Source organism: Rhagoletis pomonella, unplaced genomic scaffold (genome assembly GCF_013731165.1).
Source record: "Rhagoletis pomonella isolate Grant_MI unplaced genomic scaffold, Rhpom_1.0 Rhpom_scaffold_00004, whole genome shotgun sequence".
Lineage (NCBI taxonomy): Eukaryota > Metazoa > Arthropoda > Insecta > Diptera > Tephritidae > Rhagoletis > Rhagoletis pomonella.
In genome coordinates, this window is record NW_023458558.1 from 26,096,675 (window position 1) to 26,124,415 (window position 27,741).

The 27,741-nt window shown below is 33.9% G+C and overlaps 1 protein-coding gene and 1 long non-coding RNA gene across 4 annotated transcripts in view; one reads left to right on the forward strand and one right to left on the reverse strand.

Annotated features, from left to right (window-relative positions):
• The window catches only part of LOC118737331, a 131,939-nt gene that overhangs the window by 102,293 nt on the left and 1,905 nt on the right, over positions 1–27,741 (forward strand). The gene's annotated exons all lie outside the window — the stretch shown is intronic.
• On the reverse strand, positions 15,018–18,382 carry LOC118737329. 2 transcript variants are annotated; one of them, XM_036467769.1, is made up of 6 exons: positions 18,192–18,382; positions 17,848–18,119; positions 17,109–17,583; positions 16,818–17,031; positions 15,986–16,211; positions 15,018–15,887 (listed from the first exon to the last, which is right to left on the reverse strand). In XM_036467769.1, the coding sequence occupies exons 1-5, from the start codon at positions 18,291–18,293 to the stop codon at positions 16,012–16,014; spliced, it is 1,263 nt and encodes a 420-aa protein (XP_036323662.1). In that variant the 5' UTR covers positions 18,294–18,382; the 3' UTR covers positions 15,018–15,887; positions 15,986–16,011. The 2 variants fall into 2 exon arrangements, with proteins under 2 accessions (XP_036323662.1, XP_036323661.1); XM_036467768.1 differs by having other exon boundaries at positions 15,018–16,211.

Here is a 27,741-nt window from a genome sequence, read left to right on the forward strand (position 1 = left end):
AGTTAACGTTATGTACATTTTACGGTAGCTATTTAACTGAATCGTGTTAAGTGTAACTTGCTGAATAATTGGCTTCGGGTGCTTTTTTTCCATTTCTTATTTAATATCTGAGTCAAATTCAGTACTACCTCTTTTAAACTTATGTCGATACATACATACAAATATGCCGATGTTTATTTAGCGATTTATTTATAATGACGTGTGTACTTCTCCAGACAATTAAAACATCATTGAGTTCTTAAGCATATAAAAAATACATAAAAGCGTGCGTCCACAAGTACTATTTACCAATAAATGCCGGTAGTCATCGATAAATGATCTAGTAATAAGTAGTTTACATTAATGATGACCTATTTCCAATTTCGTTTTCATGCACACTCGAGGTACATATGTCCTCGAAGAGCGTTTATGCACGATGGCGCTTTCTTAAAGAACTGTATGTTTATATGTAGGCAAATGTGTATGTATGTATGTATGTACATCAAGATCAATAGAATGTACATATTTGTTTCACCATGTATCAGAAAGCATAAACAGACGGCAGCGTTGATCCGGATCAACTCGGGAATTAACTGCAGTTGATCCGAATTAAGTCCGAGCTAATCCGGATCAACGCTGCCGTCTGTTTAAGCTTAGAGTGTCCAATTAGGAAATCGCCTGTGGTGATTTTTGGCAATTTTTTGTGCGCTATCATGTAAGTGCGTCGAAACACGTGATATGTATGTCATGGAGTTAGAGCTTTAATTTGATGTGACAACACTTTTTACCAATATTAAACCACCATTTGTAACAACTCCCGCTGAAAGCGAAAGTGGCAATTTCATTTGTGGAAATAGCTGAATCTCGCCTTATTATAGTTTTATTTTATTTTTAGCGCCAAATATGTTAATACAAATATTTTTTATTTATTTTTTTTATTCTTTTTATTTATTTCTTTTTAAACAATCTGGACTCCCTGCTATGTATGTACATAGCATTTTTAATAGTGATGTGCTGAGTCGATAGTTTTAAGTATTGATCGGTACTCGGTAAAGCTTTAAAAGATGTCCAATATTGTCCATACTCGATTCCGAGATGTTTAAATTTCTAATAAGAGAGTACCTATAACAGCTAAATTATGAAATAATAAAAGCAGTTCAAGGGAGCCTCGCCTATACAAATTCGAATGTAATGTAATGCCGAATGAAATGATTAATTTTTACGATAGATTTTATGTCAGTTATAGGATGAAAAGCCGGATTGGGAATCTTACCTAAATCTCACTTTCAACCAGAATTCTACATAAAAAAACTATGTAAGTACAAACTTGGTTTGAGTCAACTAATTCGTGCAAGGCCTCTTCACTCAACCAGGATTGTGATTCATAGAACTCAAATCAGGAATCTAAAGAGGCGTTGATTAGATTTATGAACTAAATAAACACATTTTATTTAAAATATCTTAACATATTCAATTCAAACATTTTGACAATTTGTTTCTTTATTTCCTTTAAGAAATTTCTAAATGTTTGTTCACTCTACTCCATGAAAGAAATTTGGTGTTCAATCGATCGAGGAGTTCGTTCAGCTACACTGAGAAAAAGGATTAGTTTCGACAACTAAAGATATTTAGTTTCCGAATTTTGACAATATTTGGGAACTGTTACCAAGGATTGGGAACTATTACCATGGGTTGGTAATTATAACTAAATATATTAAAGCTTCTAATATTCATCTAGGTTGTAACAAATCGTTAATTTAGTTGAAGGGTTTGGTTAATACTAATAAATATTTCTTTGAAGCATATTTCTACAAATTCCATTGAACTTGAACGTATGGTTCATAAAAGGATGTTATTAAGCTCTGCTAATGCAGATAAGCTTTCTTTCAACACATGGTTTAGTCATAGTTACCAAATCTTGGTTGAGGCAACCACGATTTGGTTTTAGAGTGGAACATATTCATGCTTGTGAGCCACCCCTAAAGAGTGCTGAGCGCTCTCTGAGCACATATGTGTTTCACATACGAAGAGCTGAGCAACGCACACAGTCCCACTTATTGAATCGTTTGAATGGGATAGTATGCAGACCATTGCATTGTGCGTGGAAATCATTGCTCCGCTACCGCTGTTCGTATATGGGTGAAACACGCATGTGGTCCCAAAGCTATGGCATGCCGATCGCTGCGCTAGGTAGAGAAAGGAAAGTGTGTACTGACATGCACAGAATTGTTTGTCTCAGTTTTTCTATCACCGCGAGTTGTTTTGGTGCGCGCATAGTTATTTAAAAATATAAAGTTTGATGCCAACCGGGGTTTTTCAGTGGATATATAATTCATGTGAATTATAATTTGAAAGTGTCTATTTAGCCAAGGAAAAAGCAAAGCAGTATACTTCCAGCAGACATTGACCTGGGTTTTCGCACGACTGTTCCTGTATCATCGTTGTTTTTTAGGAAATTCTTACCACCATATACATATGTATTATTTACTTTAGTAACTAACTTATGTAAATATGTACGTATTTTTTATGCTTAATATATGCAAATAAAAGAAGAAAGTAGATACAACAAACATCGAGTAAATTTTTATTTGTGTCAAACTGAAACTTTTTTCCCAATAATAAACGGTTAGCTGATTCAAGTCTACAGCAAGTTCACAAAATTAATTGAAAACTTGTATCAACCAAAGCATTGTTTATATTTGCTCGACAATGACTTTATTCAACTAACAATATTGTCCAATCAAGGTAGTCGTTTTGTAATTATTAACAAATATACATTTGTCCCAACTAGAAGTCTTAAGTAAATTGCAGACTTTCGTGAACTATATATTTATTTCGCCATATCCAACTATGCCACTTGATCACTATAACCAAATCTTGGTTATTATAACTAAACCTTTTTCTGGGTGTAGGCCGGGGTTCATTCAACCCCGAATGTACTGTAATACATTCACATATTTTTTATATGTTTGCATAAATACATACCTATTGTTTCAACAATTGAAACAACAAGAATTATAATCCAATTTTCAATCATTTTTTATGCAGTAAATATGAATACTTACATATGTATGCGTGAATGGTCAAAAATACATAATAATAGATTGGCGATCACACATATGTTAGTGTTTGGCCGAGCTTCCTCCGGTTTGTGGCGCGCGCTCCACACAAAGGGGAAGGACCTACACTTTTACGCGGACTCCGAACGGCGATTGTATTTTTATGAGAAACTGTTTTTCATGCATTTCATGGCATTACATTCGGAGGCTTACCATCATTGCCTGCCGAGGGGCTTCCAATATTAAGAAAAAGCGTTTTTAAGCGACTTCCAGAAAAGAAGGAGGTTATGAGTTCGTCGGAATATTTTTTTTTTTATGTATGTTACCGCATAACATTGGGCCACGTCAACCGATTTCAATAATTCTTTTTGCGCCGGAAAGATAGTGCCTCAGAGGTGGTCCCATGGTCCTATACTAATCAGGTTTAGATCCGATCTTTGGATCATGAAATATATATATATGTATATATATATATATACTTTTTTTAAGTCGTTTTTTTTTGCTAAAACTTATTTGTTTTTAATCACGTTCACGCACGCTCATGACGCTTAGTTTTTAATCACGCGCGCTTCTTCACGGACATATTTTTGTTTTCAAATTGAAACCTTATCTTTATATTAATACGCTAACGAAATCCCATACAAATCTATTCCTCCCTACTGCTGCTATGTTGCTCAACCGATTTGAATGATTATTCTTTTGTTCGAAAGGTATGTATTTCAAAGGGGAGGGCGCATTTTATTTGTTTTTCAGGTAGGCGGCGCAGGAGTGGAGTTATTCCAAAACACTTCATTTATGGTCCGATTTGCTTGAAATCGACGCGATAGGTGGCTCCAGAGCCGAGCTATTCCAATTTCCGTATATGCCTATGAATACCTGCTTTCATGGGCCTCCCTAAGGAGAAACTAAAAATAATTGAAAATTTTTGAGGCCTATTATGGAATAAAAGGAAACTCCATCACACCTCCTTCTGGAGTGTGTGGCTATTTTCTGAAATTTAAGATGCTCTAGGGCTGGCTAACGTGTTGTGAAGAGTTGAGGGCGGTGCTTCGTTATTTATCTATTTTTCTGTCTCTCTAATTTTCAATAACATGAGCCACTACGTATTTTATGCCAGGATTTTTATTCGCATTCCACCACCTTTGATATAAATATTAGATTTGTTTTTCAAAATTTAGAAAATTGTAGGTACTAAATATTTTCTCTCAATAAATGATTTACGACTGTTTATATCATGATCAAAAATTGAGAAATAAATATATTTGCATCAAAATTAAGTTTAAGTAGCTCTTCATTGATAAACTCTCTACTTAGAAAAACTATGTCTCACAAATGTTTTCCACAACTTCATTCATGCCAGTTTCTGCACAAACATTATATAGACGAATTATCGCATAAAAACTGTTTAACAAAACCATTCCCCTATCTTTTGCGTGTTAAGCCACAATTTAACTGAAGCCATCAAAGCAATTACAAATACAAATTAGTTCTGAAGTTAGCAACCAAAATAAACAATTCATTCGTTTAGCAGCTTCCCATAAGATAGGCTTGAAAGCCAATTAATCTCCCGCGAATGGAATTTAGACAATTACTATATTTAATTAAAGCAACACATGTTCCATTTGATGGTCAGAGGGCCATCGTATTAGTGAGAAGGACACCAATAGGCAAAATACTATATGCAGAAAATTATATGACCTTGCTAACGTAAGAAGTGAGGAGTGACAAACTTTAATGCTCTTTTAACTTGTTTACAAAACAGGATAATTGAAATTCTTTTATTGGGCGTGTGTTCGAGTCGTTGTGCTTAGAAGAGTCGCCCTGCGTAATTGCAAGATCGCTTACATACGTATGTACTCGCTTATGTATGTATGTACGTATGTACCTACAAACATATATGTGTTGTTAATGAGGCGCTTTGACAGAATCGCCACAAATAGTTGGCAGCGCAAACGACTTGATATTTTTAGATTCTTAACTGTGCGGTAATTTAGGTGCAATTTTATAAGGGCATAGAACGTTGCCTACATACATACATACATACATACATATGTACATACATTTGTATATGAGTCAGAATATCTGAAACGGACCACTTGAATTATGTGATATTTTATTTCTAATCAGTAGTGGTATTTTTTTATAGCCATTTGCAATACAAACAAATGGGTAACTTTGCTTTTATAAAAAAAAAAAAATATTTTCTTAATATCGACAAGTGTTTTTTTGTCCTTTTTACTTGAAAATTCAATAACAGACAAACTAATTGAGCGATTTTGAACTCGTTTGTTGTATTTAAAGATAAAATAAATATACTCGACATAGAGTGACGTACAAACGTATTGGCGCAGAAAATTTTCTGCAATATATGCAAAGATTTTCATTCTAATGAGTTCATTTGTTTTGTGAATATTATAGATATATGTTCAATAAATGAATTGAAAAACTATAATTTAAACCGACTTCACAAAAAGGAGAAGGTTATGAATTCGTCGGAATATTTTTTTTTTTCATATATGTTACCGCATAACTTTGGACCACGTTAGCTGATTTCTATAATTCTTTTTTTTTTTAAAGGAAAGGTATTACCTCACAGGTACTAATTTCCTTTAAATCCGATCATTGGATCATGAAGATATTCATTTACAATTGAAGTCGGTTTTATTTTTTGCATACAAATTACTTGTTTACTTAAATCTACCTCTGTTTATTTTTAACTTTGTCACATGAAAACAAATAAACCGGTGAGGGCACGCTGGTTTCAGACGCACTTGACCAAAATAAGTCCGAATGCGCTCGTTGCATTGCGCGTCAGTCTTCAACTAAAAATAACGGTTTTCCACGTTGCGATCCATTTTTTTTTTGTCAACAGAATATTTTAGAGAGTAAAATTTTGCATATATGTTTTTTTTTCTGTGTGAAAAAGTGGTGGAGAAGACTATTATTTTTGTATTTTTATCAAAAATTTTATAAAAAACTACCCTTAAAAATAAATAAAATCCATGTCCTTGAAGAATTTTTAATGAAAATGACGGTTGAATTGCCAAAATCGCTCAATTAGTTCGTCTGTTATTGAATTTTCAAGTAAAAACGACAAAAAGACACTTGTCGCTATATAAGAAAATACATTTTTTTTTGTAAAAGCAAAGTTACACATTTGTTTGTATTGCCATTGGCTATCAAAAAATACCGCTACTGATTAGAAATAAAATATCACATAATTCAAGTGGCCCGTTTCAGAAATTCTGACTCATATATAAGCAAAATATCCCATAGCACTGTAGTCAGTAGCGGATTTGCAGTCTTGTCCGCCCAAATATTCTAAGCTTTTTTAATATTAGCTATAGGTAGCGAATTTTTGCAAATTTAGGAACAATTTCGGTAGCTCTAATAGAAAAGCAATTATTTTCCATCATTGTGGAAAAATTTTGTTTATGCAAATGAGTATGGAAATATTGAACAGGCAAAACTTCTAGAAACACTAATTAGTATGCTTATGTTTATTAATATAAAATAAAAATGCAAATATAGGAAAATTTAAAAAAATTTTCAAATTTTTTTTTTTTAACAATTTGTTTATAATCTGAGCGATTTTCATCATATTATTATCATAAGTCAGTAACAGTAATTAGTAACTAATTGTATTATGTTAATGTATGTAAATACTTATATGCTGGAAACTACTATTAGCTTATCAAACAATTCCTAATCTTTCACAATATCTATATATATAAACATCCGAAAACACTAAACCGTTTGAAAAAAAATCTCGTCTCACTCTTTTGTATTTTTCACTTTCATAAGGCCGATTATTTGACTGGCTACGTTATATTCGTACACATTTTTTCTAAAATATTAATCAATTGTCCACTAAATAACACAAAACTAACTGAGCTTTTTAGGTGATATGATCAGGTACGGTCAAATCTATGTATCTGTAAAAGAAAAGTTTTAATAAGTCCTTGGGTTTCAAAATTAATGGCATTCGAATGTGCACTGGCTACGTTTCACTATTTGGAAGTTTAATGATGGGTTGTGTCAGAAAGTTTGAATTTTCTGCGAAACGGGTGAGCGAATATCGCTAGCTTTTCATTATGTCATCTACAATGAATGCAGGTGGTCATCTGCATACCCAATTGTTGCAAATTGTAGGGTTTTGACAATTTTTGCTCATAAAATTTGGGCACTGGCAACGTTACACAAAACACTGGCCACGTTACACGTACGGTTCGCTTGGGCAAGGTTTAACCAAAAGGCCTTGTTCATCCATTTATTTCTTCGCATTCTTATTCTGTCATCATAAAGAACTGGTTGACCTAAAATTGGGATCTTCTATTGCAGAATTAAAAAATAATACTCGATTATCCTTAAAAATTCTAACTAGGCCAAAAATCGTCGTACACTAAAATTTTTGACTGGAAAATCTTCGTGTTATCGTCTCAAATCATATTTATTTAACTTTACTATAAGAACCACTTATTTTTAATAACTTAAAATATGCAAAAGCTCATCTAAAGTACCATGTTGTGTGTTTTCTTTTTAATCCTTTCTAAATAATTATTTTTTCCGATGCCATCCAAGACAATTTCAAATCAGATACGGCGGTTTCAACAACTTTGTTAATCTTAGATAAAAAAAAAATGTTAAGGCATTTATCGCAGTTTTATAGAAAAGTTGTAACATAAACAATTTTTAACAAAATAAATAGCATACATAAAACACAGGTTTTAGTTCTTTAATTTCTAATGTCGATATCTCGACCTCAATCTTCAGGAACTCTTAGTTGTGCCCGGTCGACCGACAACTAAGAGTTCCTGAAGAAGACCTCTGATTGAGGTCGAAATATCGATATTAGAAATTAAAGAACTAAAACCTGTGTTTTATGTATTCTCTGGGCCTCGAGCTTATAAAATAAAAATTACATTAGCTTACAATTTAAAGGCCGATAAACAAAAACAATCAAAAAATATAAATAGACTTATAAACTCTTCCGGCGGCCGCTGTCTGGCATGAAAAACAGCTTCTCATAAAAATACAATCGCCGTTCGGAGTCGGCGTAAAACTGTAGGTCCCTCCACTTTGTGTGACAGCATGCCACAAACCGGAGGAGAAGCTCGGCCAAACACTAACATATGTGTGAGCGCCAATCAATTATTATTATTATTATTATTATTATTATTATTATAAACTCTTCATAGTATGTCGTAGACTTGTAATATTTGCGGTACATTTCATTACGACTTAATAGGAGTTCTAAACAACTTTTTTCGCTAACTTGGAACGTATCCTGTTAAACTAATTTATTTTCTGTCGTTCAGAACTTAATCGGCCAAAGTAAATCAAGGATATTTTATACTTTTGTGCTTTTCCTCGTTGAAGTATCGAACACTGTTTTTAGGTGCGTAAAAAATCCTTCGACAAAAGGAGCAAAATATTAAACACACAATGCTTGGACATGATAAGAATTAGTGTCAGAGGCAGCTGACAGATATAGCGAATACCAATAATCACTAATATGTTCAATATTTGAAAGAAATAAAATCGGGCTGGTTTACTTTCCTGTAGAATTGGTCATAAGAGAAAATTATAGTTTTTGTAAGTTTTATCTTAATATCCTCAAAACTTGTAGACTTACTGAAAAATGATAAATGAACGTGAGATACTAAATTTAATATCCCTTAATTCGATATATCGTCCTGTTTATAACAATTAACTCGTTCCATAGATATTACAAGCCAAAGTTTCATTTTCAAAATTCATACACTTTGATTCAATTGCGCGGGCTCAAGATCCAAGAGCATCCGCGACTTGGCTATTCATATTTTTTCGTTTTCCAATAAAAACATGTTCGTCTGTTTTAGAAGTCTAGGAGGAGTTGATGTTCGAAGGTCATTTGGGGCACTTCCGAGAAAAAAGTTTCAAACTAAAGTTACGTATTTTTATCCTCAGAATCCAAATCAGTAGTAAAAACATGTGTGTTTAATTTAAAAAAAAAAAAAAAAACATACTTCCGGTCAGTTTAACCCACTTTCGGTCGAAGCGACTTCGGTAATACCACCAGAGTCATAGGCCATATTTTTCCAACATTTTCCGCCATTTTAGAGGGGGTGGACGAGTGGTCTAGAACATTCTGTATATATACATACATGTATGTAGTGAAACTGAATTTTTAGTTGTTTCTCTCTGACGTCTCGTCACTTTCGATGCAGCAGAGTATTTCTTTGTTTTGTTTTTAAATTTAAGTGGCCGATCAGTAGACTCAAATCAATAAACTATGTAAATGCATTTCAATTCACTCGAGCGAGGAGCCATTTGCCGACACATGTTTCTCAGCCCGATCTTAAGTTGATAAATATTGTTTGAGCATAATTTCAGAATATGTTTAGTTTCAAATGATAAACATTGCGACAAATCAAATTGAGAAATAAGATTTTCTTAGACGTTTGAAAATTTGTTTGCAATGTTTGTTGGGTATGCACAACAAAATGCAAAGCTCCCAGTGGCGCTTCAATGTACCGCCCTATTCGTGATCCAAAATGCAACATGATAATTTTTCAAATCAGTGGGAATGTCAGCTTTAAATATATAAGTAAGTAAAATGTGTTTTGTTTTATTAGATTAGTCGCTTTCATTTCATTTCATCTATGGTTGCAATACTTTAGTGAAGTGTAATTATCTGTCATAAAAGGCGTAAAATCTGGTTTGTGTTTAACTACTATCGTGAACTTATAAAAATGCAATCATGTACTTACATAGTACTACCATATTATTTGTCGTTTGATGCAAATTCCTAAACTTTAAGGTCTAAAAATGCGCGGTTTGCATGTTTTGTCTAAGCTTTAAATTCATAAAGAAGGCTATTAATATTAGTAACTAATGAGTTGATGAAGGTCGTTGGCTCTGCCTTTAGGGCTTAGTCGCAATGCGAATTCATTCTTATACATACATACATACATGTATTGTTTTATAAGTATTCACATCTCGTTTGTGAGGCTAAAGCACGAAAGGGCCAGTCTGTTAGTATACATGCATACATACATATGAGCTTATCCTGCTGGGAAAATTCGAACTACAATCCTACAAAAATGTTTAATTAAAAATCTAATGGATTCAACTGGTTAAGAGCTATTGAAAAAGGGATGCAGCGGTGCGCAATCGACACTTCACCTTTGGTAAGCATGCAAAAGAGAATTAACGCGTATTATGTAGTCATGGCACAATTGCGTTTCCCTACAGGGTACTTACTCACATATGTAAGCAAGTAAGTAATAGACATAATTTGTTTATAATTGAGTTCAGGGCCGCACGTGGCAGCTTCCTTGTCGGAAGTGATCAAAGCCCGATAGCTGGGTAAATGAGGTTATGTTTCGCTGGCGATGCTATTAAAATATTCAAGTCTGCCGTTATCCGTATTTTCCTTTCAGGATTTCTTATTACTAAAAGGAATGGAAGTAAGGTTGAAAGAACGGGAGCTGTTTAGGAACCGATAATCTCTTCTACTTTTTACTTATAGCGCTTTCTTTCTACAAAAAATGTTGCCTTCTCATTGCCGTTTTCTTAGTATTTGCGTGTAGAGGCAACATTTTTCAATAGAAATGCCTATCCATTGGATGGGCATATCGATGCAAATACACAAAAACCCAATTATCCAATTCCAACTGCGGGCATTTAGTAAATGGAGACGCTAGCAGTTTATTCAGTGTACTCTCCGACCACTGACTTCGAATATATGTGCATATGTATCTACATTAGACCACGTAAAAAGAAAAAAAACCTGCAATGTGACCGGCATAAGACTTAAATTTTAGCATTCGGTAAATATAGTAATCATCCTCTATGAATCTTCCCTCTCTAGGAAAATTCTAAGAGGCCCTGCTACGATCGTTTAGTTTTCCCATAGGAATTTTGCGTAAGAAAATGAGTTCTTTCCTTTTGAACCCCTTGAGGCCTTGCATCGTCTACTACAGTTGCCACGTAAAGGAGCGCAAATTCGGTGTTGGATTCGTGGTATGAGAGAGATTCCGTCGCCGAGTACTGGCGTTCACCCAGTACCACAATCCGCATCAAAGCTAGATTTTTCAGCATCTCGCTCATCTGCGCCCATGCTCGACGGAAGAGAAGGATGAGGCGTCCAATGATCTCTTCTATGAGCGGTTGGAACGTACATATGAGCGCTGCCCCCGACACGATGTCAAAATCGTGCTTGGCGATTTTAATGTCGGAAAATTCAGCCTCCACGACGAAACGTCCGATAACGGACTGAGGCTGATCGACTTCGCCGGGTTCCAGCATAAGAACATCCACCAAGCTACATGGCTGTCTGAAGATCGCAAAACGAGAAACCAAATCGATCATGTTGTGATAGACGGAAGGCATGCTCCAAGCGTCTAAGACGTACGTCCACTCCGAGAGCCAAACATCGACTCGGACCACTATCTTATTGTAGCCAAGATACGCACCCGCCTCTGTGCAGCAAAAAATGTGCGCCCAACAATGCAAGGAAAGCTTAACGTCGAAAAGCTGCAATCACAACAGACGACCAATTTATTCACCACTCGACTCACACACCTGCTCTCTGAGAGCACTCTTCAACAATCTTACATACGCGAGCAGTGGAACCATATTTCCTGATCATTAAGTACCGCCGTCGAAGAAGTAGTTGGATTTCAGCGAGCCCGAAAGAACCACTGGTACGATGAGGAGTGTCAAAAAGCAGCAGAGAATAAAATAATGTAAAATAAATATTTTTTAAAAACAAGCTTTTATTTAACCTGTACAATCAAAGGAATAAAATGAAGTAGAGTAACAAAAGATTTTTTCGAAGATAATTTTGTCAAAACTGCACTAAAATGAATAAAATAAAATAAGTTAAGGTCTCGTTAAAGTTACTAAAAGCCATTTAGTGAAAGGGTTATTCAAACTTTAATGAAAATTACTAACAATTTGTACTAAAAGCTTGTAAAGCTTGTCGCGTGAATAGCAAACCGGCATTTAAATATCTGCATACATACATATACATACATACGTAACCAACTATACATGTACGCTGAATTCGCCGACAAGCTTTTTTAAAAACGAAGTAAATTAGTACAAATTGTTAGTAATTTTCATTAAAGTTTGAATAACCCCTTTCACTAAATGGCTTTTAGTAACTTTAACGAGACCTTAACTTATTTTATTTTATTCATTTTAGTGCAGTTTTGACAAAATTATCTTGGTAAAAAATCTTTTGTTACTCTACTTCATTTTATTCCTTTGATTGTACAGTTTAAATAAAAGCTTGTTCTTAACAAATATTTTTTTTACATTATTTTATTTTATAATTTTTAGTCCATTTATAAAAGCCTTGTATATTAAAAAGTGTTATTTTATTTTATGTACAAAATTTTGCAATAGATATTAAAATAATTCAACTTGCAATGAGAGAGAACAGAAGACTTGGCAAGCAAAATGTTGTTTGCTTTTGTTTTGTATAAACATACATATGTACATATAGCAGCAGTTAATTTTATTTAAAGAAATGGCGTGTCGTCCATTTCCGAAGTAGCATGGCATATATTTAGGCGCAATATTTAACTTCTTCTGGCGGGGCGACATCTGGAGTCTACAATTTGCTACAAATAGCTTTGCTACACTACCGCCACGGCGCGCCGGCAGCTTTAACAATTTTATAGTGGTTTTACGTTCTTTGGCAAATTACGCTCTGTTAGCCATAAATCTTACTATTTTTTGACCGCCTTTGAATCAAGACCCCTGGACCATATGGGGAATTCATTTATATTTCAAATTGCATTGTCATCGTGAGTGGAACTATGCTGAAAATTTCAAGTCTCTAGCTTGTCGGGAAGTCAGTTTAAAATCGATTGGAAATTTCCGCGATTTGCGCGGGATGACCAAGTTAAATAAAAGCTTATAAAACAGGCGCCGCCTATAGGGCCACGCTGCGATCGGGCGCCATATGGGACCGTTATAGGGAACTGAAGAAGAAAGCGAGACGTATTTGCCTCAATAAAAAGAGAAAGGCCGAAATACGTGAGTGCGAAGAGCTTGACATGCTGGCAGACAGGAAGAACGCCCGAAAATTCTACCAAAGGGTTAGGCGAATTACGGAAGGTTTCAAGATTCTGTAAGAACAACAATGGCGACCTATTGACCGATGTCCAGAATGTACTTAAATTGTGGAGGGAGCATTGAAAGTAGTGAAGAAGACGAACCCGAGTCCCCAGTCGATGATGATGGAGGTACGAATAGCGATTACGCGGCTGAAAAACAACAAAGCTGCTGGAGCTGACGGCCTGTCAGCCAAGCTATTCAAGTACGGCGGCGAGGAGTAGATGAGATGCATGCATCAGCTCGAATGCAGAATATGGTCAGATGAACGCATGTCCGACGACTGGAATTTAAGTGTGCTCTGCGCAATCCACAAGAAATGCGACTCCTGTCGTCGAATGAATGACGGTTTATGACAGTTGTTATGATATGGAACGATATTGGGACGAAGGTTTGTATAATGTGTGACGAGGAGAGGGTAAGCATCTACATGGATTGCTCTAAATTGATAACGAGATTGGGTGCCGGGAAGTGAATGTCAGGCGGGCGGTAAGGTTACCTGATCAGCGCAGCATATTTCAAGCATAGGTTTTTGGTATGAGGATAGCAGCAGTGCTAGCCTGCGACGTAACGATAATCAACTCAAAAGTAAACTGAAACGTAGACAGTCAGGTAGCAATTAAGGCAGTTAACTCATATGGTATTTCATCTAAAAACATCCTTCGCAGCCGGGAAGCCGGGACCTACCGGTCCATGTGTGGCTCAGCGCCACATTTGGTATGCAAGAAGTTGAGCAATTAAAATGCAGCAAAATAAAAAAAAAATACTTGCCATTGCCGATTTCATTTCGTCTATTTAGAACAAAAATCCATGCATTAGACGTCCTTGCAGTAATATGAGATAAAAAAACGTCAAAACCATCACGTAAATGAGGTGATTGCTGTCAAATTTTCTAGCAGCACCGCTCGCCAATTTTTATTCACCCCATAGCTGTCAAAAATGTACAATCCAGGGGTTGACCCTGCGTAACTGTGAGGTAAAAAAAAAAATACATTAACAACGCATTTATTTCGGTGTGAATTTGTAAAAATACTTTTCACTTCACGACAACACAGAACCAGAATTGACCTACAGAGTACTTTGCTATCAATTGGCTTAGGCCCTTACAGTTAATCAAAATTTGTTGTATCAGACTAACCAGTGGATCTGCTGTCATCAGTTTACACTACCAACCACGGCTTCTGCCTTTAAAACATGTAAATGAGAAATTGATTGGCCTGTTTATTTGTGCAAACAACAATTCTCGTGGTATCAACATTTATACATCTTTCTACCAGTTGTTTTATTTTTCTTCTGCGGCTCGACAACTATGCGCATGCGCATCAGCGCGATTATATAAAGAACTGTCTCATCGCGAATGTGAAGTCACTTTAATTTCGCGGCTTGCAGTGCGCAGTGCGTTAGTGTTTAATAAATAGCTGTTGGAACCTAAATTTTTATATTCGAAGGTGAATTTCATAACCAAGGAAATTAGTGCATTAAATAAATAAAGCGGCGTGAAAATTTTAATAAACATTGAAGGTTTTTACTAATTAAAGTGTAAATATGTATGTATAAAGAGAACAAAATGAAAACTCTATAGAACCATATAGGATAGGACACATCTAGTATACAGAGAAAATAAAAATGCATAGAATATTCAAAAGAAATGGGAAATAAAAGCAAATCATATATAACAAAAAAGGAACATCAATCAGTTTAAAAATTTAATGCTTTGGTGCATGCTTTTAAGAATAAGTTTTTTTTTTTTTTTAATTAAATTAAATTTAAAACGTATACATATATTTTTCTTTTTAAAGCAAGAAAATCTAATAAATAAAAGAAAGTTAAATAAAAAGTAATGAGCATATTTTAAAAGCAAATAAAGCAAAAATAAATGGCAACATTTTTAAAAATACATTCGCTTACCAAATTTCAGTCGAATATCACGAAAACTGAGGAACTAAATTGCGTTCAAACAGACACACAGATGAACTTGGCTAAATCGACTCAGCTCGAAGTTCTTATCATTTGGCAAACATTTATTTGGGTCTGTATCTTCTTCTTCAGGTAGCACTTAAAAACATTGGACCAAATTTATAATACCAGTTAATATTCATGAAAGGTATACAAAAATGGTAGAAAGATTATAAATAAAAACTAATAGAGATGTTCCAACGCACAATTAGCTAGGCGAAAGTTACTTCATTCCACTTTAATATAAAATTAGTTGCTTTACAATATTCTGTTCCATTTCGCAGGTTGTTGCATTTTTCAATTTGCAGCTCCATTATTCGTACGTTCGCGACCGCATGTTTATTGCTAACCTATTGAAAGATCACATGCACCAGAGATATATGTACCTATCAAAATGCTATCGAAACATAAAAAAACAATAAATAAAAATGTATGTTTTCCTTGTTTTTTGAACTTTAAAAGTGTACGGACGTGCGGTTTGCGACCGTTGGAAATGCCCATATATAAATAAAATTAAATTTTCTGCTGGTAAAAGATTCTATGCGTTTGTTTAATGAGCAGATGTTTTTTCAGTGTTTCATTTAAAATAAAAAGTTTAACCATATACATATATCGATGTATCGAGTTTTTTCTCTTAAATATCGAGTACGGCCAGTATCGACACTTTTGCAGCTCTATGACTAAGATTGATTTTTTATTTTCGCTCGCTATTACATTTCTCACAGCCATTAAGCTTAACATCTCTCACATAAATCGTTCTATCGGAGATATATATACATATCACTAAAAGTAAAAAGGAACTGCTTAATGATAGTAAAAGTTAGAATTTGTGTAATGTGGACCAGATATTTTCGGTCTCTGCCTTTGAAATACATACATACATAGCTAATAAAACGCCTTCAATGATTTAGTCCAAATAGCCTTCGCATAGAAGTATCGGCAACAATTTTCGCAGTTCAGTTATCAGCTTGGGATTTCGGTAAAAAAGGCTGGTTGCTCCATTATCTTCATTGAAAACTTTAGAACTGTCCTTGTCTTTCAATTCCTCTGGACTTAAAATTAACACAGAGTAGAGTATAGGCAGTAGTAAAGTGATGATAAAAACCGCTGTAATAGAAAATTAAAAAAGCAGTGGCGTAATCAAATTTATATTGCTAAATATATCATCATTATCATTAAAATCAACATCAACATCATCATTATCATTACGTAAGGCATTGGATAAGAATTTTGATATTTTCAAGCAAAAGCAGCACAATGCTTTTAAAATTAATATAGGCATTGTTTTCAGGACAGAGTTGCCAATAAACCTTTTTTGTTTAAAAAGGGGCGCTTTTAGTTGTGAGTTATGTTACGTGCATCTGAAACCAACTAACGGTATATAAAAAAAAAAAAACGTCTTTCCAAAAAGATGCATCTTAGGACATTTTGCAGTGATGCCGATGATGTGCTAGACCCCTATATATCCTTTTCTATGTATGTGTGTATTTATATACATATCGAGCCCTAACCGCCAAAAAGATGTAAGCGAAACTTTTTTCAAAATTTGATTTTTGATGCAGAAATGTTCCAAGAGCATCTAGATGCATTTCTACTTAAAAAAATATATATATATATATATATATTTCTTACATATTTTTTAGGGTTAGGGCTCAATATATAGGTCAATATACAGATTTTTGCATTTACATATATGCACATATATTTACTCACTGAAGTGTCTATATCGCAAAGCACTTATTTTTAAATCACAATATTTCAGCAATTCGCCCTTGTAATCGATTAATTTCAACGTCTCATTGAATTGTTCAAAATTCGATCGCAAATAAACGTCGTAGTTGTCTCGCATCGCTGAACTACACATCGCATATTTGGAGTAAATTAAGTCGACAATGGGTGGCGCATAGACGCTAATCTGAAAGTCCAACTAAAAATGTGAAGCAGTGTACCTAATTATTAGTACAATGAATGGTTCAGGTTTAATTTTTAATTCAGAATATTTACCAACATAAAATCCTGCATCTGTGATTTTTCATCGAATCTAAACATTAGGTTCTTCAAATGAAAGTCCCCATGATTGATCACAAGAACTTCATTTTTAATTCCGTTTTTATAGACATTAAACAACTCGTGGCATCGGCGTAAAATATCTTTTTCCATTACTTGAAATTTCGGCAGATATTCACTGAACTCGTCATGCGTCGTCAGCAGGTCGATAAAGTTACGCAAAGCGCTCTTGAATAATTCATACTCTAAAATAAACTCCGAACTGAACATTCCTTCCTGATGTTGTGTAACTACTTCGTGATCCTCACTTTGACCAATCGCATAACTCACTGCGTGCACTTTGGCTAATTTACGATATATGGCCTTCATTTCATCGTCTGTGGGGAAACGGTTGCGCATCACTGTATACCCATTTTCGTTAAGATCCTCTAAAATAATTATTTGACGTGGTTCTAAGGTGCTGTACAACATTCTAAAGTGAAAATAAACGAAATGGATTTAAATTAAGAAATTCCTAATGAGGATTGTGGTGTACTACATTGTACCGACCGGTTCGGTATTCATGCAATTAAAAAGAGAAAATTGAACGAACTTAGGGCTGACTGCAGTTCTCAAGAAAAATCAAAAGAAATATTTTTAATATTTCCGTTGCTCGAAGATAGCTTGGTTACAAACCCTTTTTCACGGCTGAGTCTAAGTAAGTAAGTACATTCATGTATGTGTGTTTATTCCTTACTTTGGTGCCAGCACAATTGAATCGCCGTGTTCCGCCAAAACCTCGGCAATTCTCGGTAGTGTATTCGTATACATATTGATTTCCGTTTGGAACATTCGTGACTGTTCCAACATTTCATGTTTTTCGTCGCCATCTGGCAGTGTTTTCACAATCAGTGACTTTGTCGAAGAGGATGCCTGCGATGTTGTTTTATATTCAATCTTGGCACGAAACATTATACTGGCAAAATGATCTCCCTTCATGCTAGCTGGACTAATATCCAATTTAATTATCTGTCAATTATAGTTAAATTTCTTGGTGAAATCTGAACAGACACTCAACGTACATTTAGGTGTACCAAATACCTTGATTCCATCCCCTGTTTCCAAATTTCTCAAAACTTCGCCAAAGAATTCCTCGTTCATCCATGCTGGCGCCACTAGCTCGTCCACGTTATATACACTCATGCCTTGGCTACTTCAAAATCATAACTGGATATATATTTTGTATTTATAACAAAAGTAGCAGAGTAGTAATTTTTGGTTTCATATATGTACATATGATCGATAAGATATCAGATAATGACATTTAATGTACATGCAGGAAGTGGTGCTGAGCCGAGCGGAGCGAAGATTGCTGTAATTACTGAGAGTTTCCATAAATACTACGTCAAGCTTTTACAGCGAAATAAGCGATCAACTAGGGGAACTTTATTTTATAAGTTATCACATTTGATACTATGCTAAGTAGGTAAGTACACAAAAAAAAAAAATGGGTTACGCCGCTTCTGCTCTAATGGCCTTATGTTATCTAAACCAGGGGTTCTTCAACTTTTAAGCTGATTGAACGCTTACTAAACACCTTTCATTTTATGGAACTCCACATCAAATTACTTACAATCACTTACTTGAAATTCAAATATGAATAAAAACTTTTACTAGAAATAGTATACATACTTTAAATTTTAATGTTAAGAATGAAATTGTTTCACTGTTATTAATTATTGTATAAAATAGTTCGATATAATGTCTGGAAGCTGTATGCGCATTTCTGGGGTGGCATCCAATTTCGACCTGTTGACAGAGTACGTTGTGACAGATGGAAGCAAAGTTAAGATGGCCTTTTTAGCCACTCGAAAACTAATACATGGAATCGAATCCAGTTTTCACCGATTTATTGCTGACTTAAAATAAAGAAAAATAAAATTTAGAGAGTTGCCCACTGTTCGAAAATTTCAGTTTAAGTAAAGTGAGGTCATAAATTAAGTAATGTAATATGGGTATCAAACTAAAGAGGCTTACGAGAGTTTAAAAATTGTGTTCAGTTAAATTTATATGATAAATATTTAATTAATACTCGTTTGAAGAAAGTGCGCAATATATAGGATCGATACTTGACTTACTTTCTAAAAAATAAAGAATGCTTCGCAAATCGAAAATTTGTTTGAAAAGCTCACTTCAAAAAGCTCCTTAAATGTATGTACGAGTATGTATTTTATTTTTCATGAATGAGGTCATAAGGCACGGTGCACATTAGAGCGATACGATAGTTGTTGAGTACATGTAAATTGGTAGGAAACGATGCGAACTGTACACACTTGCATGACAGCGATACTGCTGCGACATAATGTTGCATGCTTTGCGGCCGTGCGACACGGTTTTCTATCACACCGCACATGGTATCGCGTGTCGCATCGCAAATCGTATCGGCCTAGTGTGCACTGCGCGCATGTCGATGTCGCCTTCATATCGCATCGCATATCGTATTGCTCTAATGTGCACCGTGCCTTAGAATGCAACTCCACAACAATCTTTTCGGTCGTTCCATGCTTTTCAGGCTTTCAGCAATAGCTGAATTGTGTAGCTGAAAGCCTGAAAAGCTTGTTGTGGAGTTGTACACTAATAATTTCGGGAGGGAGTAACAACATAAAAATACTTTTAAAGCACAGGGAATGCTAGTTAGTTAATTTTTTGCGTAAGAAAAGTTCGTTTCCTAAGTCTTTCGTTGACTTAAAATGCATAATTAACTTTCAGTTCTTTTGTGATTAATTTTGATATTCAAACATTTTAAACTAATGAACGCTATGTGAACAATTTTTTTTCTCGTTTCCATTCTACGCCAATGGTTCAGAAAAGATTTGTTTCCATTTAGTTTTCTGTCAGAAAATTCCGGAGGCTTTAGTTCCCAAATTGTTCTTCGAGAGAAGGTTTCTTATAATTTGGTTCCCGTTTAGTTCTTTTTCAAAAAGTTCCGAATACTTTTGTTCCCATTTTGGTCTAAACTAAAAAAAAATTGGCTCTCTGCCCGAAGTTTTGAACCACGGATGCCTAGTATTTCACCCCAGTCTCTAATTTGTCGGCCATTGTGACTATTGTATTAGTACTTACTTATTTCTTTAATTGACGATGCCGAGGCAGACTGCCCTACCAACTGGAGTGACGCTACTATTATTTCTACTGGTTGGTGTTGATAGCCAGCCTGACAATGACTTGGTATTAGCATTCTAGTTGAAAACTAGTAGCTTTCACTGCGGGGTAAATATTGCTTACTTAGGTACTTATGTATGTTAACTTGTTAGTAAGGCTATAGTTACGGTGAGTATTAGCAATCATACGCGATTTTTAGCCTGTACAAAGATTACCGATGAAATAAGAAACCTTTAGTGGGATGCGAAAAACACTGGTAAGGATTTTCATTCGATTCTATAAGGCACATATTTATTTTTGAAGGACAGTTTAAAATATAAATAACAAAGGGCGTTCTTTATTTAAAAAAAAAATATATAAAGGACAGGGGGTTAAGATAAAGGACAGTCCTTTAAAATAAAGAACGGATGGTCACCATAGCTATAGTTAACGCTTTATAATTGCAGATGTTTTAAGTTGCATAAAACAGTTTTCACTTTTTCTTTACACTTACGCCAGTTAATGCTTACACGTGGGCAAGTCTTAACGCATATGTACACATACCACGCATTCATAACTCTGCAATAGATACTCAACAACGAAGGCGTTGCATGCAAGCAAATTATTGTCAACTTGTGTATGTATACGCGTATTAGGGATGTTAGTATTCAAGTGAATTTTTCAATAAATTATAAAACTTTTAAGAAATATGTATGCTGACTTTTTTATTATTCTCAACATAATAACTACAGCATTCACTCCGCGCTCTTGTCTGAAGACATGAAAGGTACAATTCACACAGCTTCGGATATTTGTTTGTTAAGTGAATAATTGGATAAAATATCTGTGATGAGACTTAATAAGAATACTGACTTGCTAGTATCGGAACTATATCTTGCTCGTTTATTTGCCAAAAGTTCTTCGACGACTCGGCGCCAGTGAGTCATTCGCAATCGTATGATGCAAATGCCGCATTATACTAAAGCCAACCTTTCGACATAAGCTACTACGTATTCCATATGAATTTTAAACGAGATGATGCTTTTTGAAACTAATTTACGTCAGAAATTTTCAAGTTTTTAAGAAGATGGCGCTTGGCGCCCGCGCATAAAAACTCACTGTAAGCTTTATGACAATCATAAACTTCAAAATTTGACTGATATTGTTTTGGACTGAAAATAACCGCTAATTTCTGCTTCCCATTTTCTAGGCATTTATAAAGACCTACACTCTAAAAAATTTTTGTTTAAATTTGCGCATATTAAGATAGGTAACCAGTTTCCTCTCTTAATGAATGCAAATTTAGACACTGCTTGCTTACTTTTACTTATCATATGTGTGGCGTAGAACAAATTTCAAATTTGTTTTTTGAGTTTTAAACATTTATTGTTCACATTTTCACAGTTTACACATAAAATGTTTAAAATTTCCTCTAAAAAATTTTCGTTTAAATTTACGCATATAAAGAGAGGTAACCAGTTTCCTCTCCTAGTGTGTGCAAAATTAAACACTGTCTGTTTACTTTTACATATCAAATTTGTCACGTAGCGCACACAAGGGGTGGGTTTTGGGGTTAAATTTATTATGATATAAGAAATTTTGATAGAAAAAATTTTCTTTTCCATTTCTTGTGCGTCATTTTGTAAGAATTTTTCTTTTTTCTTGAGAGCTCTTTAAAGTTTAACTGCGAACTTTATAACCTAAAAAAGTTTACTACTGATATGTACTTAATAAGCATTCGAAGATTTAATTTGCTAGCTTCGAATTCGTTCCACCAAAATGAGCTACATGATAAAAATACAAGTTCAGTTAAATTTTCGTTATTCGAAGTATTAAAATGAGAAACCAGAAATCGACGAAAATGAATAAAAAAGTGTAAAAATTTCGTGAAAATCTTTAATTTATTTATATCAAAATTCTTTTGTGAAATTTTGTATTACTTTTGAAAGTTGAGTGCATCTTTAACCGTTAATTTTTTCAGGATTTAATGATCGGATCTAAACCAAATTACGCGACGATCTTTAAGGTACCATCTTTCCGGTAAAAAAAAATAATTATTGGAATCGGTTCACGCGATGCAAAGTTATGAGGTGTAATAAATAAAAGAAGTAAAAATACTCCGAAGAATTGATAACCTCCCCTTTTTTGAAGCCGGTTAAAAATGTCTGAGTTCTTTGTAAATTTTATGTAAATAAAATGCAATTGATGATACTTTAAAAAAGTTTATTTATTTATTTCATACTGTAAATAAAACTATCATAAATGTATTTTAAAGAGCGAATTTTCAGTATTTGCTGATGATAAATATTTAGAAGTATAAACCCTTACCCCCCAAAAATATATTCCTGCCTGCGCCCCTGGCACCTAGTATTTATTATTTGTAAAAAATATATTTTTACTTTCAAAATGTTTGTAATTTTAAACATTTCATGTGTATATTTTAAACAACTCATGTTCAAAATCAAATCTTGAACATCTTGTGCGTATACTTGAACAGATTCTGGTTGAAAAATAAACACTTTACTGTAGTAGTTTTACATGCACTTTTTAGAGTGTAACTTAAGGAACGAAAAGTTCCTGAAAAATACCAAAAAGGTCTCGGAAAAATCCCGAAAATCCATAAAAGTTCCGAACTATTGCGGGAAATTAAACACAAAGTATTCTGAAAAGCCCCTAAAAAATCCAGAAAAGTTCGTAAACAATTTCGTAAGATGAAACACTCAGAATTCGGAATCCAAAATTAACGCATATTTTCTGCTCAAAAAATATCAAGCAAATTTCGAATTTTATTTGTTTCGAAAAAGGACAAAACAAAAAGTAAAAGAAGTCCAGTTTTTTTGAGATCATAACGATATCATATTCTACAATGGAAGAGAATACTAAAAAGTAGTGCGTACATTTGTTTACCACTTTTAGTTATAGTTTCGATCCTGTGGGTATCCTGCAAGAAATAGGAACACTTAAGAAACTATCAATTAGATTCAGGTGGTATGGCCAGAATCCAATTTAATACATTTGCCATGCATATCACTGGTATATTTAACACTGCGTTGTCCTTGGCTGTGGCTAATTGCCCCCTCTGCATAAGCTTGCACTATTTCAGAACCAGTGCCGGCAGCAAATAGAAAAAATGGACTTCAACAAAGCATAATAAGAACTTACAGCTTCGATAGACGGCAGGCAACGTTGATCCGGATTAACTGCGCAGTTAATTCTATCAAAATTGCGAGCGACAAGGGCGATGGTTCCAATCCCCCGACCAGTAGAATTTTCCTTTTTGTTTTTAAATTAATCGAATTATTAGTTAATTTTTTTAATGTTGATGCTAGCTAGTTGCTGCGGATGTTTTAATAAAATTAGACTCTAAAAATTCTAACTTAACTAAAATATAATAGATAATTTAAAATAAAATAAAACAAAACAAAATAAAATAAAGTAAAATTAAATATGTAAATCAAATATAATAAAAAAATGGAAATAAAAATAAAAAATGCTTGGCAATAAAATAAATAAAAAGAAACAAAATAAATAAATAAAATATAATTCCGTATTAACGAGTTTATCCAGATCAAGGCTGTCAACTGTCTATGCTTTTAGATCAGTTCCCTACTGTTTCAAAAGGTCTAGCATGTTTAAATTACGAACTATTTATTTAAATATATTTCACTATTACAAATGTGGAATCTGTTCCTTCTTGTAGGCCACCCCTAATGTATGTACTTTTATATGCATGCATGTGCATATGGGGCGTTCCATACCAAAATGGACGGGGTTCACACTTCATGTGTTTGGTTTGTTTCAAATTTTTAGGATTGATGCACAAACATAAATATTAAATAGATATGAAATTTGAGCTCGATTAATAAATTTTTATAAACTTTATAGCACAAAAACAAAAACAAATCCATTTAATAGTCGATTTATCGATTCCAAATATCCCGAGAACGGGGCGAGAAAAAAATTTGAAAAATCACAAATACACACATTAAAACTTTCTATGAAAAGAAATATTTAAAAAAGTTTTTTCTTGCAAAGTTTTTCACATACAAAATCTTTGATAAAATAATTAGTTTCTGAAAATATGCCATCTGAAAAAAAATATTAAGAAAATCACAATGGGAGCTCTGAGTATTGCGCAATATTTAAGTATATTATTATGCGGTACACTCTACAATAATTTGAGCTATGAATTTCTTTTTACACCGAAGTTGAGTAAAATGTGTACATTACAAATTTAAAATTTTTTTACCTTTTTTAATTTTTTTAGTATGCAGGTTTGTAGCCCATTAAATTTTAGTATAATAAAGTGTAAGTTTTAAGCTACTGAAAAATTGCGTTGATTTTTATTATTTTTTATGCTGACGGCTTTTTGCACTTTTTTCTTATGGTAAAAAAATGCGCAAAAACGTTTTCAAACTAAATTTAAAAAAATGTCCGCCAGTTTTGCAATCGCTTTAAACTTGCACCTATTATACTAAATTTAATGGGCTACAAGACTGCATACTCAAAAAAATTCTATAAAAATTTAAAAAAATGTGTAAATTTTTAATGTACTCATTTTACTCGATTTCGGTGTAAAAAATTCATATTTCAAATTATTGTAGAGTACACCCAGTAATACTATTCTTAAATATTTCGCAATACTCAGAGCCGCCATTGTGACTTTATTCAATTTTTTTCGAGATGGCATAGTTTTAAAAACTAGGGCTGTGCCATTATTCGATTACTCGAGCAAGTTGGTTAATCAATTATTCGGTTAATCAATTACTCGAGTAATCAAGATTTTGATTACTCAAAACGATGATCAATTGAGTTACTTGAAATATGATTACTCAAAAAAAATAAGTTTGCTCGTTAAAAGAGTTTGCTTTGCTTATTTTCTTTTTTACATTCTGTATATGAAAAAAATTTTTCGTTTTAATTTTTGAAAACAGAAGCGTTGTTTTTAAAGTATCAAGGAACTTTAACTACTTTATACATACGTAAAGAGTTGAAATGTTGATTACTCATTTTACTCGAAATGTTGATTAATCACAAAGCAACTTACTCAAATATTTTTTTTTTTTGGTTAATCAAAAATCTTGCTTACTCGAGTAACTGATCTTTTGAGTAATCATAATTTCCAACTAATCGAATAATTGAGTTATTTACTTTTTGATTAATTAAAATTTTGAGTAATCAATTAATCGCACAGCCCTATTAAAAACTAATTTTTTTTATCAAAAAATTTGTATGTGAAAAAATGTTCAAGAAAAAAATTTAAAAAATATTTCTTTCTTCCCAGCCAGCGAAATCATTGCAAACGAGCTCGTAACTGGATATTTTCTCGAAGAAAAACCGGCTAAAAAGTCGGTTATGATAGCCGTCTACGATTCGTTTTCGAGTACTTTTTCGCTTGAAATTGTCGATCGCCTACGAACCGTCGTAAACGGATCGAAAAAGCATTCGTATGCGAATATTATGTATTATAAAATATTGTGGTTCAAGAAAAACTTCCAACAGAATGAACATTTTCTCTTGTGCTGACAAATTACTACAAGCCTCGTTCTTTTCTTTTTTAACCGACTTCCAAAAAAGGAGGAGGTTATCAGTTCGTCGAAATTTTTATTTTTCTTTATGTATGTTACCGCATAACTTTGGACCACGTCAACCGATTTCGATAATTCTTGCATCGGAAAGGTAGTGTCTCAGAGGTGGTCCCATACTAATCTGGTTAAGATCCGATCAGTGGATCATGAGATATATATATATATTTTTTTTTTATATGAGAGTTGAAGTTTTTTTTGCTAAAAATTACTTGTTGTTTTATCGTTTCCGAGCCTTTGTCTAACTTTTCGCCGATCGAGAATCCCTCGTAAAACATAATGTTCGTAAAATGTACGTTTCCTTGTTGGCTGGGTTTTCATATAGAGTTTTGATGTGTGTTGGTGTGATTTTTTTTTAAATTTTTTTCTCGCCCCGTTCTCGAGATATTTGGAAAACTATATAATCGATTTGTTTTTGTGCTATAAAGTTTTTAAAATTGTATTAATCAAGCACATATTTATTTGTTATTTATGTTTATGCATGAACTCTAAAAGTTTTAAACAAATCAAATACATGAAGTGTGAACCCCGCCGTTTTGGTATGGAACGCCCCATATATATATATGCACTATCTGCAGAACGCCACTGGCGTATATCGGTTGACAACATGCGTCACATAATGACGGCAATTTCAAGAATTGCTGGCGCTAAAAATAATCAACAAACCGTAAAAACAGGAGTAGATACAAGTAAATATTGCAGACAACGATTATGACCGCATACCTATGTAGGTTTTTGCGAATGCTTGGAGAATGAAACAAAATAAAAATAATAATAATAATAAAGAAGAAATAGAGAAAGAAACAAGATGAGTGTGGTGGGGTGTTTGCAATAACACAAGTTTTGTCCCAATAAACTTAAGAATCACTTGCTCATCAATAATGCACTAAATGGTTATTGGTTGCTCTGAGCAAGGTGCTAAATAAATGTTGCACGAGCACGAGACGGCAAGTCTACATATGCCAAATATAAAGTTCAAATTAATCGCCCGACTTCGGTTTATGTATAGTATAGCTTAATGCAGACCGCTAAGTCACGGTCAGGCCATTGATTTTCGAATTGGTTTCGCAGACGCATATATAATACAATATACATAGGTATATGTATGTATGTATCGGCCTAATGGAAATGAGCTCACAGAACCGTAGTTTTGCGGAATATTACCGCATATTCATTCGTCACGTAGCGCTATTGCTTAATCTGCAATGTGTAATCGCAACATTGGAAATGCAACATGTGGATACTTATGCAATTGGTGTGTTACATTGCATCTCTTAAGAATCTTTAGAATACATTTTGCACCTTTTGTTGAGGTTATTTGATTGTGTGGTTCATTCAACCATACTAGACATTCATACATACATACATATGTATGTATATACATATATGGGTTGAGTGGGATGTTGTTAGTGTATTATCCTCCAAGTGGACGATCTTTTAGGTTTACAGCGATTCTCAAAAACTTAGCATCGACATAGAAAAAGGTTACAGAAGCAAAAAGGATCACATGTATGTATGTATGTAGTACGTTAGAGTGGCCCAAAAAAACACTTTTTCGAAATAGGGTTTAGGGCCCTTTCTTTGGTGCTGGCACCAAACTATACGTTTCTAAGCATAAATCAGTGCCAGACAAAATAAACACCCACCCATAGAGCGCATATCCTCGCGAGGCTACTGATCTGATTATGCATACTTCGCATAACTTCGCATAAACTTCAAACTGTAAATTCGTTTGGCACTGGTACAAATTTAGAAAAGTTTTTGCTGATGAAATGTTTATATTTTGTACTTGTATTAACCAAACAATTAAGCAACCTTAGAACATTTCAAATTTAAATTAGCTAAAAAAAATATTACAAGCTTCAGTTGTCATGGCAACAGTAGCTTTTCATAAAAATCACCAATCAGTCTCAAAGCGATCCAGT

Coding starts and splice junctions, on each gene's coding strand:
- LOC118737329 (XM_036467769.1), bottom strand. CDS start 18,293: ATGAGTGTATATAACGTGGACGAGCTAGTGGCGCCAGCATGGATGAAC. Junction 18,120..18,191: donor AAACAGGGGATGGAATCAAG/GTATTTGGTACA, acceptor TATAATTGACAG/ATAATTAAATTGGATATTAG. Junction 16,212..16,817: donor TTTGCGATATAGACACTTCA/GTGAGTAAATAT, acceptor TTTCTATTACAG/CGGTTTTTATCATCACTTTA.